General features: G+C 40.3%; 1 protein-coding gene across 1 annotated transcript in view; it reads right to left on the bottom strand.

Annotated features, from left to right (window-relative positions):
- Positions 1 to 17578, bottom strand: part of LOC125286139 — a 30874-nt gene that overhangs the window by 8108 nt on the left and 5188 nt on the right. Inside the window, exon 3 of the mRNA XM_048230906.1 lies at positions 12891 to 12923. Within this exon, the coding sequence (XP_048086863.1) occupies positions 12891 to 12923 (33 nt within the window). The remainder of the gene's footprint in view (positions 1 to 12890; positions 12924 to 17578) is intronic.

Here is a 17578-nt window from a genome sequence, read left to right as displayed (position 1 = left end):
ATTTTTTAAATGACCCGTAAAAAAATGGGTGAATCTGATCAAAGACAGAATATGATGTGAACACATACTGTGATACAATCCACCCCTCTGATCGCCTCCACAGATTGGGTGTGTTCGAAACGGGAGACAGCTGCCTACTGCCTCCCTCCCTACATAGAGAGCTGTCTCACTAGACATGACTTTGGATTAAATGCATCTTTTTTAAAATGAGTGTAGCACTCTAGAATCTTTGGTTAACACTACGGTATGGCGTTAGCAAAGGCCTGACGTTAAACTAAATTAGCTTACGTAAGCTAGCCCAGGCTAACGGTATAAATTAGTTTTTAATGGCTGGCAGATATATCAGACCAGACCCTATTAATGGTTTACAACAATGGCATAATCAGATAGTAAATTGTTTATTTCTCATCTCTAATCTACAAATCTAAGCAAAATAAGGTCACACAAATGACATTTTAAACAGATTCAGCAGCCATTACCGATGTCATCCGCCATGTTTGTTTACCTTTCACAGCTGTTTCAGACGTTGCCGCAAGGGATTATGGGTAGGAGGGAGCATGAAGTGTGCATCGATGCTGCCTCCAAAAATGACCGTTATTTGGGAATTCTAAGATATCTTAAAAGGCAGCAGAATTTGTTTTTTCGGTTTTGAACCGCACTTGCTGCCTTGCTCCCCAGTTAGATATCTTAAAAGGCAGCAACATTACCCGTTTCGAAACACCCAATATGTTCCCTCCACACATTATGTTCCCTTTACACATTATGTTTCCATGAAGATTCAGGTTGCTGGAGTTGCTGTGGCTTATTGTGAGTGGTGATCAGACTTAAAGGCAGCCAATCAGCGTTAAAGCTCACTTAATTATTCATGTGGGTGCCAGATAAGCTCATTAGGCGGCTGCATATATGGAAAAAAAACACCTAACCCTAAAGTCAAAAGTACCTTAAATTGTAGTTATATATATAAACTTTGCTCATAAACAACTACCTTCTAAATTGGTCATTCATTTAAATTTGAATAAGGTACAGTAATACATATGTAATGCATCCTCTATAGATAAAAACTAAACTAAAAAACTAAATTCACAATTTCCAGCAATTCAGAAGATGGTGGAAGATAATACTGATATTAAGTTATTGCTTGCCCCATTAAAATGTTGTTGGCAGCACATACCATTTTGCTCGAACAAAATTCCTCCTTAAAACTACTTAAACCCCACCCTCCTTCTGGCAGTTGTTTTCTGGCAGTTATTTATGGCAGCCATGGTAACTCAACTGTCAACAGAACCAAGAGCGTAGGTTTGGTCTGAGCTTTCGTGGGGACACTACCCACTGACCACCCCACCCCCCCCGCCCGAAAAAAAAAGCCACTCAACTCTTTCACCAGCCACTATAGATATATACAATGATTAAAATGTGCTACTGTCCAACTATCCATGATTAAAATGTGCTACTGTCCAACTTGATCTAACTATACTGTGTAGCCTACATAATCTGATTTTAATATGTACAGATATGTAGGCTATATTTAACATTTAACATTTATTTTCTATTTGGTCTGTTATGAAATCATGCATTGACCCATTTAAGCACAGCTCAGTTTTAAGAAACTTAAATACATGCATGCTTAGCATTTTGTGAAAAGAAATCATTAAGAATACATTGACAGACTCTTCACCGTGAGCTGCCTGTATATTCTCTGATTCTAATATTTACAGATATCTAGGCGATGTAAGCACAGCTCAGTTTTAAGAAATGCTTAAAGCCGAAAGACCATGTTGAACCGGATTACTCTGGAACAGCTAACTATACACGGGAATGCATTACACCTTTGTGTTCGGTAAGGTCTGCTGTTTATTCTGATATATGGTTTGTCATGTGTTGCGTGAAGAGTGTGTATTCCACCAAGACGAATGGATGTGGAGATGGGCGCAGAGAATAATTATTCAATGTCTTGAAGTTATTTTTCTCGCGAACTGTTCATCACAGCAAATAGTGGCTAGCACCGTTTAAAAGCTGAGAAATGGCTCTTTTGTGACACATGTGTGATGAGTGGCCTACTTCTCGAGGAGTTCAACAGAGAAGAATGGGTGAATTTCGACGCACTTCATATGCCGCACATCGACGCACTTATATTCATAAGTGAAGCTGAAACGCTGCACAATGCTGCGCAGGAGACTGCGGCTCACTGGTAGTTATTATAGGTAACTTCAAATCAGCGCAATTTACCCTCATACACTGTAGGCTAGCCTACTGCACATTACAAGATCTGTACGAGATGATCCGCAGCACTGAAGTGACAAATGATTTAACTCTTTGTGTAGCGCATGTGCAACCTGAATATTGGTGGGGACATTTCAGTCCTAATTTGACATTGGTGTGGACACATCCTTCGGTCCCCACGCAAATCTACGCCCATGAACAGAACATTAGACAGATTTCTAATACCTGTGTTGAGAGAGGATGACATTGACATCACAAATACTACGATCTTATTTCAGTGAGCAAGAAAAGGATGAGGAATCCCAGAAACAAGCGATCATTCAAACAGCTGCGCGACTGATGAAAAGTGATATCAAGTCTAATGTCCTCTCCGTTACAGATACAGCACAAAGTCACTTGAGCTTGACTCTGCCCTTTCGTTTGTTCCTGAGACTCTCCGTACACTTTTGAATGGTCTTTTTGTGGGTAAGGAGACAAGCCGAAAGGTTGCAGGAATTGGACAGGCAATTGTCCAGGCAGCAAGACCACGTGCTGTGGTAGCTCCATTACAACTTGGCCTTGCAGTGCAGGCACATCATATGTATCGGTCACAATTCCTGGTGTATACCCTTCATGGAATGGGATTTGCTTCATCATACAAGGAAGTTTTGCGTTTTGAAAAGAATGCAGCAGATTCAGTTGCCCCAGATATGTTAGCAAATGACATAGAAGTCATAGAACTTCCTTTTGCTGGGGACAATGTTGACCACAACATCCTTACTATTGATGGTAAGGGGACCTTCCACGGAATGGGAATTAGAGCAGCAATCACTCTAGGGCGAAAAAAAAGGACCGTATCATTCCAAGGAGACACATTACCAACCTAGATTTTGCAGTGCAAAGTAAAATCCCAGTCATTGAATATCGCTTTGCGAAACATGTGTGCCAAACCATTGTGTTCAACGACCTCCCAGCACTGATCAACTATGACAAAACAGTTCAGGGAGCTCTCACTGAACTTCAAACAAGAAACCCCAGGGTGACCCCAGGGTGACTTGTACTCTGGAGACAAAACGTGTATTTTGTCCACCTTGGGTTTTGTTTGTGACCTGGCTATCAAACACAATGCTCCACCCATTATTACCTTTGATCAGCCACTGTACTGGAAAGCAGCAGAGATCATTGTGGATGTACCACAGAGTAGTCCCCTGAAAAGCATAGTCTTAATGCTTGGAGGTTTTCATACTTTTATGAACCTATTTGGTGCAATAGGCACACTGATGGAAGGCACAGGACTCAGGAACATTATGGAAGTTGTCTATGGATCAAATGCCGTCCAGCACATGATGACTGGAAAGTCAGTGCAAAGAGCTTTTCGTGGACATTTGCTGGTGGACAGATGTCTCAATCACCTAGTTGTGTCAGAGCTGCAAGAGGATGACTCACAGTTTGAGTCATTGCTGAACCAAGCTGGAGAGATGTACTCATCCCTGGTAACGAAAGAAACAACTTTGGAGAGTGCTGCAGCATCAGATATGCTGAACCAAATCAAGGAACAGGTGAACACAAAGAGGGCAAACCTTAGCACAAGGTCAAAAACCAGCCGGCTGTGGGTAAACTATCAGACGATGCTGCAGACAGCCCGAGCTCTGATCAAAGCAGATCGTACAGGATCTTGGAAGATGCACTTGGGAGCAATGTTGGACTGTCTGCCAATATTTGCTGCCGCTGGGCACTACAACTACCTGAAATCGGAGGTGCGTGCATGACAAGTTTTCCAGGGGTTTCCATGTGATCTGCCGCAGCAACCAGTACTGGGCAGGTCTTAGCTCTGACCTTGTCATCGAGCAGACATTGATGCGATCCTTGAAAAGCAGTGGAGGCTTGACCCATGGAAGTGGAATGACTGAAGAAATGAGAGCATTGTGGACCATGTCTACACCCATCACATCTGAATACAACAATGCCATGCAGGAGTTCAATGACCTCACCTACACGACCAGCGAGCAGCACCGAGAATCCCCAACTAGCGCAGGCAGTCACTGAGTTCTCAAGCAAGAAATGCAACAAAACTGTCCTGGATTCCATCCCACCAACTGAGCATTATGTCCTTGACGGTGGCTCCCTGGTTCACCGCTTGGCATGGAAAAAGGGTGACAGTTACGGTGCCATTGCACAGTCATATGCAGACTTTACCATACGCCATTATGGTAAAGCAACAGTCGTTTTTGATGGTTATGGTGAAGGTCCTTCCATCAAAGACAATACACATCAGAGACATGGTGAAAACACTCACCCTATCGTTAACTTCAATGCGGAGACTGAGTTTGTGGGAAGAAAGGATGATTTCCTTTCCAGATCTTGCAACAAACAAGGACTTCATCAATCTTATGACCGAAGAGCTGGAGAAGAAGGGCTGCACTGTTATCAATGCATCAGGTGATGCAGACGTGGACATTGTCAAAGCTGCAATCAAGGCCTCAGAACATCAGCCCACAACCTTGATAGGGGAGGATACAGACTTACTCATTCTTCTCTACTATGCTGGGACGAACAATAGAGGCCTCTATTTTCGGTCAGACAAGTCCAAAGCTACTAAAGTGTACAACATCAGTGAGATGAAACAAGTCCTGGGTAGTGACTTGTGCTCCCAGTTGCTGTTTATCCATGCCTTCACAGGATGTGATACAACTTCACACATTTTTAGTGTTGGCAAACAGACAGCATTCCAGAAAATTGTGAATGGTGACTCAACCATCCAGTCCTGTGCAAATGTGTTTCTGCTCTCACATCAAGCAAGGAATGTCATAGAGGACCATGGGACCAAGGCAATGGCAGTGTTGTTTGGCGGAAAGAGTACCGATTCACTTGCCTCTTTGCGCTACAACCTTTTTAGCAAGAAAATCGTTACCGCCAGATCATTTGTTACCCCAGAACATCTGCCTCCAACTGAGTCCTCATCCAAATACCACTGCCAAAGAGTTTACCTCCAGATCATGGTGTGGATTGGAAAGGAAGGTGACATGAACCCAGTGGATTGGTAATGGAAACTGGTGGACAACCGGTTCCTGCCAGTTATGACCAGTAAGGCTGCTGCCCCAGAAAGCCTCCTGCAGATGATCCACTGTAATTGCACAACTGCATGCCGAACACAATGGGGCAGTTGCAGGACATATGGACTACCATGCATGCCTGCTTGTGGACCATGTCAAGTTGGGAATTGTGAGAATCACTATAATCAACCTCAATGGGAGGAAGAGTGTGACGACTAATGGTGAATCTAGTGATGGTCCCAGCGCAAAAAAATAAACCAGAATAAGAGGAAACAACTGAAGAAAATAGAAAAACATATGTATAAATAAGAAAATATTTTAAAAAATATATAAAAATCAAAAGGCAAAAACAAAACAAAACACATTATAAAATATATAAAATATATTTATATAAAAAATAAACACAAAAAAACACAAGGCAGTTAGCAGTACTGAGCCTTCACGCGGCAGCCCTGTTTTGACTAATTTTACAGTACCACACAGTTCTAATGAATTTATTCTTTATTGGAATCAAAATAATGGTTATGAACCACAGAAACCACCAACACTAGGAAAAACGATATGATAAAGGAGAAATATGGAATTACTTAAGGGAAATTTTACTTATTTTTCACATAAATATGCTTATAACCAATTGCTTTAATATATAATTGTACTTGTAATCACTTATTTTTCATGCAAATATACTAATTAGAATATTATATGGCCAAAACTGGTATCAGACACCAGTATTCCTGGTCTAGGAGAAATACAAAGGAGTAATGGTCATTTCAAGGACCTGATGGCTGCCATTTTGAAAATGGGGCCTTTCTTGGAGTCAAACTTTGGTAAACTTTTAGTATGTTTTTAAGTACATCTGATACTACTGTAAACCACTGAGAAACCTTTTGTTAAATTTTTTTGGGGTCAAGCCATATTTTCAGCTGACTACATGGGGATGTTACATATCTGCTAAAATCCCCCAGCCTGATTACACGCATGTCCAAACGTTTTGAACGTGCTCTAGGTAGATTGCATTTGTTGAATGACAGACAAGGCTACCCAAAGGTCAAGCTTTCTCCCTTGATCTGTACTTCGTTTTCAGTGATTTTCAACGATGCATTGGGTGCATCTTTTTAATTTAATTTCATATCCCACAATCCCTTGCACAGCCTCCAAAAACACGGAGATGACAAAGTCACGTGACGCTACATAGATCGACTGTCCAAATGTTTGGATTGGGGTAGACTGACAAGGACTCTTGACAGCGATGTTAGCAAGAACGGTACTACCCAGGTTCCTTCTTTTACTCTACAACCATAGGGTTGTAAATATGCTTGTAAAATAGCATCTGAGCATGTTTTTGACAGACCAAAGTTGCATTCTATGTTAAAGGGGAACTTGGCAACTATTTCAACGTAATAAACCCGTTTAGAAATCATTTGGATGGTTAAATGACCTGTTCCGGTGAAAATGGTGACTTTTCCGCTGCCTAAAATCCCCAGGCGGGAAAACCAACCTTGCAACATTGCGACTACCGTCCCGGAAAGAAGTGAGAAACAAAAACTCGTTTTAAATCGTGTTTCTTACCTTGTAACATATACATTGTCTGCCAAACTTATGCTAACCGTTTTGCTAGCTTGTAAACAAATCCATGTGCTTTATCGTTACCTTTTTCCACAGTTTGAAATAGCATAATGCACAATTTCTCCAGCAGAGGCGGAAATCCTGCCAAGTTTCCCTTTAACATCAGATAACAAGGTATCAATCCATTCCCTTACCAGCTACAGTAACATAATGCAATAGCCTGGTAAGCACGCAGACCTTCTCAGTTGTAATTAAGAATCGGTCTGGAAAAGGTTAATTGATTGACGACTTCCAGCAGGGTGTAACTAGCAGTGAAATTAAACTTAAATTGGTGCGTTAACCTCCCAAAACGTACAAAATTATGTTGTAGCAATCTCTTAAACAAAGGTTTTAAATGCAGTTCACTCAATTCTTGCATCAAGGCCAAATCCTCAAATTGAATATGCATCAAGTTAGTCCCGTAATGTGGGCAGCACTCTGATCATGGTTTCACTACAATTTACTGTACCTAATCTGTGCTGGAGGTAAAAACTTTAAACGCCTGTCTCTTTTACGCGCCTGATGTGGTTACAGGTTTGTATAAACAAAGGCCGGTCTCAGATACAAGACCGGCCTGTTTTTTGTTCAGGGCTGAAAATACTGTATTACACAGAGGACAGAACCTACATGTAGGTTGCTGGAGACAACATTTTAGCTTTCAGTATAGTATGATATCTTTGTATCTTTGTATGTTTGATTAAAACGTGTTTCATCTGTCCTGGCATTTTTTTGGATTGTTATCTCTATTATATTATTAACACTCAATGAGCAACATCTCAACACTAAATTAATGATCCGTAATTTAAGCCTATCATCGAATAGCCTAGTAATATGAGTAGACATTCAGCTTGTTTGAAATAATTAACTCAATAATATTTCTCATCTTTGCAGGAGGGAAAAAGTTTTATTTAAGTGGGGTTTCCAATTTCAAGATGCCTGTCTCAAATACAATGGCCGGAGCTGGATGATCCGGGAAGTCCTGGGGAAACACACACACAACAGTTGAAACGGCAGTACAGTCAATTTTGGAAAATAAAAGCCTGGGCTGTTATTTGGGTTCACAGGCAAAGAGTTTTACCAAGACAGGCAGGTAACTGGTGTTATAAACTAAGAACTACACTGTGGAGGTCATCAGACTTTAATCAGTGTTACCAGGCAGAACCTCATGACATATTATCCTTTACATGCCAACTAGCCAATGAACTGGGCTGTTATTTGAAGCCAGCTGGGTATGTGTCTGTTGGGTTGGGCCAGCTGGGAGGTGTCTGTTGGGTTGGTGGATATGTTGATGGATGTGCTTGGGGATAAAGGACTATTACTTTAGGAGATGAGCTCTCTTGCTCCTCTGCTCTGCCCCTGGCTTGAGGCGACTCTCTCTTTTCTTCCGGCCTCTCTCTCTCTCTCTATTTTTGCATGATGCATTATTTTACGAGCTAAGAAATCTAGACGCACTCTAGCGGCAGCAAATGTAATTTGCAGCCAGGGTAGTCTAGCAACACTGTAGTCTAGTTAGCTGTAGTGGATACACTGTGTTATTAGGGTTGCCAACTTCCTCAACCTTCACTTCACTTCAAATGCGATTTTTGCCTAGCCTAGAAATCTAGACGCGCCCCTAGCGGCAGCAAATTACTTTGCTCTAGGGCAACTCTCCAACTCTCCGTTGGCTTGTGAGCTCCAGAAATCGAAACTTAATCAGGGCATTGAAATCGTGTATAGAGTCGTTTGGTGGGCTTAATATAATGATTGATGGCAGAGTTGCAATGGTTTGACTTGAATTCCCTGCTACTTGAAAACAAATATCCTATTGCGTCCTATTGCGTGCAGAGGGAATTTGAAAGACAACTGATTATCCCGCCCCTCGGACTGAGCACTGCGAACGGTGAGTGCCCAGACCCTACATTTTAATGTGGGTCTGGCTCGCCAGGCTAATTTTTGCCAGCTCCATTCAAATATAGCCTATGGTCATTCCACAAAGTCTAACATTGTTTGTGCCACATTTAGGCCTATAGCACAATGATAAGCAGTGTTGGGAGTAATGCATTACAAAAGTAATGTAATTACTGTAATATATTGCTGTTTGCAGTAACGCGGTAATGTAATGCATTACAAAAAAAAATTGGGTAATATTTTACTCGGTACAAACTTCAGTAACACTTACAATGCATTTTAACCAAAAATTAAGCAGTGTTTTGTTTTGATACATATTCATAAACACCACCGCGAGAACAACAGAGGAGAAAAAATCTGCGCAAAATAGTAGAACGTTATCTCCTGATTCTGGTTGAAGATGACTGTGGCTGCAGCAGACTCGCAGGCGGACTCTATTTGCGAATGGACATAAGCCTACGCTCAGAGACAAGGATATGAAGAACATAATAGTTAGTGCACTTTGTGCGAAACCGAAAGACCTCACTATGCCTCGCGAAATAGCACAAGTCATTTAATGAAACATCTAAAGTGGTGCCACGCTAATCTTTTGATTCTTGATTTAACACAAACTTCTAGTGCATGTCAACTTTGAGCTGTGAACTTGAATTAAAGAGAATAAAGGGATAGAAATGCAGAAAAAGATTGTGTAGCATGGCAGTGCCACCGCTCCCACCACGCGCATCCCACACTTTGCGTAGGGCACCAAAGGACAGAGGGGGCACCCACATGTAACCAATGAATAGTAGCTTTACTGCAAACTGCATTTCACTCTTCATCAATAACGTTTACAATGTCAGAATGCACTAACACCATGGTACATGCAAGTTTGATACTTTTTGGGTTCTCTCAATCTCCACCACGTAGTGCTAGTAGAATGGAATTGGTGGGTCTTCAATAATTAGTTTTCCAAGCATTTACATGAAGCACATGATATGCCGAGTTGACAAAAAAATAATCCATTCAGATAGCTAGGTGGATACCAGGGGCTCATAATTCACTTTTATTTGCAAAACGAAATGTGAAGCAACATGTTATTGCATACTTTTCAAAGCAATGAAGGCTGCTTAAAACAATTTAACATTGTGCATACTATTGTTAATATTGTGCTATCAATGTAACTCAACAAACAAGGCTTGTAAACAAGAGCTGGCAAAAAGGCATTATGAGAACGTCAATGAGAAGATCAATGCTCTTAAAGTGACAGTGCACCATTTATAAGAAAACAGCATGAATGTTTAAAAACACACAGTCTGTAAATAATAGGCCTTTTATTTTACTTTAGGTGTTTGAGTTATCATTTAAATGTCACTCACTCAAAACCACTCACTTAGGGCACCAAAATGGTCAGTAGGCCACCATCTTGACATGTCTTTATTAAAGGAACCGTATGTAAGAAATGTATTTCAATTAATCATAAATGGCCCTGATATGTCACTAGACATTAAGAAATCATGTTCTTTCAAATACTTATATCACTGACAACAGTAGTCTGGCCAGGATATTGTCATTTAAAAAGTGGAGTTGCAGCCCTCAACTGATGTTGTCATGTTGTGTTTTGGCCTGATGCGCCACCCTCCACCTATCTACTAATCACAAAGTCAGTAGTGTTTCGGCATCCATGTTGCCAGCTCTGCCAGTCAGAGGGGAGGGAAAGGGGATACATCCCTCTGCAGGAGTTTGAAAGTGATTGCAGTACCAGTTTTGGCCACAATCTTACATACAGTTTCTTTAAGCTTTGATTTACAATATAGTAGGCTCTCTATTGATTTTAATGAGCAGGCTTAGAGTTACAGTATTTATATCACAATTTACCAGACTTTGACCTTTTGTCGGTTTTTAACAAAATTCTGACTATGATTGAGCGTAATAAACTGCATTTAGAATGGCAAATCCATATTTCCAGATATTTTGGTGAAAGTAACTTAAAAGTAATGCAATAGTAGTGTAATGCCTTACAATTCAGAGACAGCAATATTATAATGTACCAAATTACTTTGAAATGACAGTAATAAGTAATGCATAATACATTTCTATTTTGAAGTAACTTGGCCAACACTGATGATAAGTATATTAAGTTGGTGTAAACAACCTTCATTCCTGTGGAAATAGAAGCATGTAATGATGCTAGCTAGATATTTTCTGTTTGCAATTAAAAGTGAATTATGAACCTTGTAGCCACCTAGCTATCTAAGTGGAAAGTGTTTCAATTGGCATAGCTATCATGTGCTTCATGTAAATGCTTAGTTTAAGGGAAACGGATTATTGAAGACTTCAAGACTCACCAATTCCATTACAAAAAGGCAATTGACCACTCTTCATATTCTATCAGTCCAAATCACAGTGCGTGCAGCCTATGTCAAAGTGCCCTCACATTGTAAATGGTCAGTAGCATAGCGAACCGGATAATTCCACAATCTCCTCGCATTGTTTTTGTTGTTCTCATGATTTCCTTTTAAAAGTTTCTTATATTAAAAAGGTGAAATCAATTACCAATGATCACAAGCCAGCTGGAAACTTCCACCCTCTCTCCCTCTCGTTCCCAATTAAAACGAGTAGCATAACGTTAGATCTGCTGCATAATAGAGAGACTGAGAGGACCCAAAAAGTATCATCCTTATGCAAGATGCTGTTGCTGCATTTTCACATTGTAATCGTTCTCTAAGAAGAGTGAAAAGCAGTTTGCAGTAAAGCTTCTCTGGCTACATTGTGGTGCCCCTTCTGTCCCTTGGTGCCGTGCGCACAGTGCGAGATACGCATGGTTGCGGCGCCACTGGACACTTTGTTCCAGGTGCGTTTACAGTAGCCTATTGACAAGTTAACAAGGCCGATGAGCTGTGATTGAAAATCGGGAGTGGTGCTGTCCCTGAAATCACCCAAAATACGGGATGTCCCGCCCAATTCGGGATGGTTGGCAACCCTATGTGTTGTAGTTAGCTGCAGTGGGTATACTGTGATCAAATGTTGCCTATTTTAAGTGGGTATACTGAGATGGTGATGCTTTTTAAGTGGTGGGGAAAACCAGGAGGAGTTAAACACTTTTTAATTAATCGTAATTTACAAATACATTGTAAAACACTGACAGCTAATATTTTGTCACTAGCAACCTACTTCTGTCCTCTGTTGTCCAAATGAATAGGTCATTGTAGACGTTGTCGTTGTATTATTGCATGTGGATGTTGTTATGCTATGTAGGCTACTTTTTTGCTGACTGACCAATGCACGGACCTAAAACGGACTATACTGTTCACGAGTGAATTTTTCTTTTTCGCGGGGGGGTGATGGGTGTGCGTACCATAGCATTAATTCCTGCAGGCGCCCCGATACTGCGTATCACGTAGACTACAGCATGGGCTAACATAATGACGACAGAATTGCAACGGTTCCTTGTGCATTCACTGCTACTTGAAAACAAAGAAGATGGATGCTGCTGCTGACGAACAGGGGTCTTTGAATTGCGACTCGTTAAGTTTTTTTTTAAGCTGGCAAAAGTCTGATCAACCAGCCAACTAGCTCCGCTGTTGGGAAAACGCATGGAACTCATGAGTTGTAGCGCTATCCTATTGCCTGCAAAGGGACTTTGAAAGACAACCGTTTATCCCGCACCTCGGATTGAGCAGTGCCTATGGTAAGTTCCCAGACCCTACATCTTGAGGCTAGGAAAGTCCTACTTTCAGGTCAAAACTAAACTCTTCACACAAAACCATTCAATCTGAAAAAACAAACTTTGCCTTTAGACATAACTCAAAAAGACCTCAAAAAACACACTGTTACACTGTACACACTGGTGAGATCAATTCAAAAGATTATCAAATACTTGCTGCTGCAATGCTGCATCATATAAGCTCTCCCAGACTTGGGGAGCTACTTTCAGCATTAAAATGCTTTGTGAATTCCTCTTAGTCAAAAAGTTGAGGCATTTCTCCCAAATTCAATGGTTCTCTGCTACTTTTGCCTTAAAATTTTTTGAGCATACGGGCCCAGAGGCACATGTGGCATATACTACAATGCAGTATATAAAAAAAAAAAAACTGTACCTAGTCTCCCATAGCTACAATTTTTGCAATGAAAATTTAAAAATCAGAAATGGGATTAGTTTGTACTTACCACAGTCCGCATTCAAATCCTCAGCTGATAACACTAACAGAGACAGAAAAAAACACATAATCCTTTTAGCATAAAATAATATGCTATACAGCGTAAAAACTACAGGTTATATATTCTACTGACACTCACATAGGATAGCAAGAGTGACAAACATTGTGATGTTTCTATTCCAGTCTAAGGCTACGCTGTTAAGGCCACGCTGCTAAGACTGCTAGGTCTGTTCTTATGTAAACTATCTTAGATGGACACAGGTCATAGAGGTGGACTGAAATAAGAGTGTCTGAGGCCATGCAACGTATATATTGGAGTACAGGTTACAACAGAGCTCCTATTCACAAAGCATTCTTATCTTACCGCTAAGAGACCTCCTAAATAGCACTGATCATTTTTAACTAGAATTTTCTCTTAGAACTGATCCACAACTCTACCCAACTGCCAGTGAGGAGGAATGACAAATCCTAAAATTAAATAATTTTGCTTGCAATTACAGTACTTCAATGATTAACTGATGAGTGACAGGCCTGTGCTAGTTAGGTATGCCAGTACCATGAATAATGACAAACAAACAACAAACAAACAAACAAACAAACACATACATAAATATAAAGAATAGGGTACAAATGCAATACTAACAGAACTAGTCTAAAGAAGAAAATAGGAGTCCCAAAGTTAAGACTGACACCTCCATTATGTTTAGAAGTCTCTCTTAATTCAGCTACTTCTAGCCTTAAGATTCTATGTGAATACTGTACATGCTCTTGTGTAACAGAAATTACAGTAAGTGTTGCTGTTTGACAAATTGCATTTTCTCTATTTTTCATGGTCAGGGTAAACACTGTCTGTATACCTCAAAATATTAGATTAGATTAGATTAGATTAGATTCAACTTTATTGTCATTGTGCAGAGTACAAATACAAAGACTACAAAATGCAGTTTGCGTCTAATCAGAAGTGCAAAAAAAGCAGAAAAGTGCAATGTGATATACAAAGTATAGACAGGTGATGCATAGACAGGACAAGAAATATAATGCAGTGTATACAGTAGTATACAGTTGGTTTACAGGTGGTTTAAAGTAATATGAATTAAATATAAATGTGCAGTGTATTAGCAGCAGTTAACGTACCTTAAGAGCAGAATAAATATGGCTATGTAATATGAACAATGTATGAACAACATGTATGTGCAATGTAGTAGCAGTAACATTAGAATAGTAGTAAGAATAATATAGGTATATGCAGTTTATTAAAAGAATATATTATAAGAAAAACAGAATAAATATGGTTATTCAGTATTAATCATATAGACAGACATGTACAGCTATGTGCAGTGTGGTAACAGTACCATTGTAGTGCAGAAACAGTAACATTATAAGAGTAACTAGATGTACCGCATAGCGGTACAAAATATGACCGCCGCTCAGTCCTGTACATCCGTTCCGCGAAAATAAATCACACTTCAATTTGTCTCCCTATTTTACTCCATCCCCACTCTTGAAACTTTTTGTGTATGCTTGTTTGGCATGCCTGAGTGTGTGTTAAAGCGGCTGCACAGAAAGTAGCCTACTGGTGCTGAAAAGGTGAATAGATTGTAGAATAGCCAAAGAAGATGTAGCATTGTTATAAAACCTTTAAAATCTCTAAACAATCACAAGTAGGGCAGTTCATCACAGTTCATCCATTGCAAGTGGATTGATGAAAGGTCACTTACACCTGTAGGCTACATTGTATTTGGGAAAAGCAAAGGTATCAGCATAATGTTATTTTTTTTTTTTTTTTTTATGTATTTATAAACAAAAACATCTCTGTCAGTTCCATGCCGTTTTCAACAGCTATCAAAAACAAAGGTCATTTTGGATGGATGGATTTTTTTGTGAATGTTTCTTCTTCTACATAAGATTTGTGTCATCTTTAGTTCATGTAATACTTTATTGTCAATGCACAAATTAAGTAACAGTAGTCTGAAACGTTATTGTTAATGCACAAATTAAGTAACAGTAGCCTAGTCTGAAACGAAATGCTGTTTTACATCTAACCAGTGGTGCAAATAACTGACATGTCCAAATGGGCCTTGATGAAATCATGCCGCTAGACTGTTCATACACATTTTAACGGGCCAAAGTTGAAGAGCTTTTGTCCGTTATTGTTCGTGCAAATATAGGCTGATTCATGTTCCCTTGCATTGTTTAACTGAGGTCCATGGCTAGTCTGGCTTTCATCAGACCAAGCTCAATCTTTTAAGAACCCACTACACAGTAGCTTAAGGTGTTTTGCTAAAGCAGCCATAATGAAATGAAGGTGTCATTGTTTGGATACTTCACACACACGCGTGCTTTTAATTTCACAGACTACAACTACCAAGCTGTAATCAAAGCACATCGATTCCCCTCTCACACCCTGCACGCACTTAAAACAAAATAAACAGGCGCCTCAGTCTCACGATGTATAGGCAAAACTGTATCAGACCGGTGTAACGTTGGTAAATCTTCCATTGCACAGAATGATTTTGTAGCACGTGCAATAAATGACAGTCGAAAGATACAAACAGTGCTGCTATACATTTGCTTGGTATAACCGCATTTATAGTTTTCTACAAATGCAATCAATCAAATGCCTCCATCACTCAACCAACGCTAACGGTAACATTACCTAGGTCCTTATTGATATTACAAGATTAACGTACCTGCAGTAAAAACCAAGCATGTCCGATAAACATCCTCAGATTTATTTCGGCTTCAAGAAGAAATGGGAATTACACTTCATGTGAACATCGTCCTATCCTTATTAGATGTTCGCTGCGGTAAATTACAGTCCTTGTAGGAAGCGTCCATTGTTTTTTCCAACCCACTTTTAACTTCCAACAAAATTACGTCTCACTGCAACGATGCGCCATCTAGTGGACAAACGACTACTTCTCGCCAATACTGAAAATGCAGCCATGATGATGATGATGAATATTTATTTTGGCTTTCTTTTAATCCTACTGAATTTGTAATTATGTATCGGCCGTTCTAATACCGATAGTATGTGGGTGCCTGTGTGTGTGCATGTGTATATGTGTGCACCGCCATTTACAGGCCAATGAGTGTACAGTCACTAAATGTACACATAACCTAATTTTTTTAGACCCCCATGGATGAAATTCTACGAAACTTGGCATACCCCCAGAGAATGCCAGGTCAATCATACACATAAAATTTGGTGCAGTTCTGAACATCTTAACTGAAGATAGGGCGATTAAAGCAGAATAATATTGCATTTTCATTTTTACCGGGTGGGGTGCAAATCACAAATGAGTGATTATGAGCCAGGTTGATGTGGACCCTTGAGACCAACATACCATAAAAGATTCTTCATCCTCAGTGCCACGGTTCAGGTAGTTATTTAGGAAAAACTGTTTTTTTTTTTTTTGGCGGTTCAGGGGCCCAGCACGGGGGGGGGGGTGGTCCCCGGGGACGAAATGAAAATTTTCCGTAAAAGTCTAGTGGGGCTACATACCCACCAAATTTCATGTACCCCGGTGGTTCGGTGTCCCGGGTATCAATGACCAAAAATTCAGGGAGTAGATGACGGGAAAAATTCTTGAATTGTGTGCATGTGTGTGTGTACAAATTTATGTTTATGTGTGTGGGTGTGTGTGTGTGTGTATGTATGTGCGTGCTTGTGTGTTTGCCTGCGTATGTGTGTTTGTGCATGTGCATGCATGCGCACATATGTCTACTGTGTGAGTATGTGTCATACATGATGATTACTGTAAATGTATGTGTGTGCGTGTGTATCTGTTTATGCACATGTGTGCACATGGAATGGGTTAACATGACCCCTGGAGGCAAACATACGGAAAAAATTGGTCATCCTAGGCCCTACAGTTCTCAAGATATTCACAGAGAACTGTGTCGCCCTACCCTCCTTTCGGGGGTCCAGTCCAGCGGGGCTACAGATCAAAACGAAGAATGACGGTTCCATGCTATCCATGTGGGGGTACATGCCCACCAAGTTTTGTGTACCCGGTCTTTCAGTGTCCCGAATCCTTGTTGGTGTACGCCACTAAATGTACACATAAATTATTTTATTGTAAGGCCCCCATGAACTAAAGTACACAAAACTTGGCATGCATTCGAGGGTGTCATAATGATCCTACACTTTTAATTTCGTGCAGTTTTGACCTTGTCAGCCAGAGATATTGTGATGAAAACACCTAATTTTTTGCTTTTTAATTTTTAACTAGGTGGCTCTATACATGAAATAAGTGGTAATGGGATGGGTTGACATGCCCCCTTAAGACCAACATACATAAAAAAGGTGGACCTCCTAGGCCCTACGGTTCTCGAGATATTCACAGAAAACTGTCTCCGGCCACCTACAGGCCAGTTGGTGTATAGTAACATAAATTAATTTATTGTGTGGCCCCCCATGAATGGAATTCCACAAAACTTGGCGTGCATACAGAGGGTGTCATAATGATCCTACACTTCCAATTTCGTGCAGTTTTGACTATGTTAGGTCACAGATACCTTCAATTACAACACCTCATTTTTACTTTTTTGTGTTTATCTAGGTGGCGCTATACATGAAATGAGTGGTTATGGAATGGGTTGACATGGCCCCTTGAGATCAACATAAAAAAAAAATGGTCCTCCTAAACCCTACCGTTTTCGAGATATTCACAGAAAACTGTGTCTGCCCTACCC

This window comes from Alosa alosa, chromosome 21 (assembly GCF_017589495.1).
Source record: "Alosa alosa isolate M-15738 ecotype Scorff River chromosome 21, AALO_Geno_1.1, whole genome shotgun sequence".
NCBI lineage: Eukaryota > Metazoa > Chordata > Actinopteri > Clupeiformes > Clupeidae > Alosa > Alosa alosa.
This window is presented reverse-complemented; position numbering and strand designations above follow the sequence as displayed.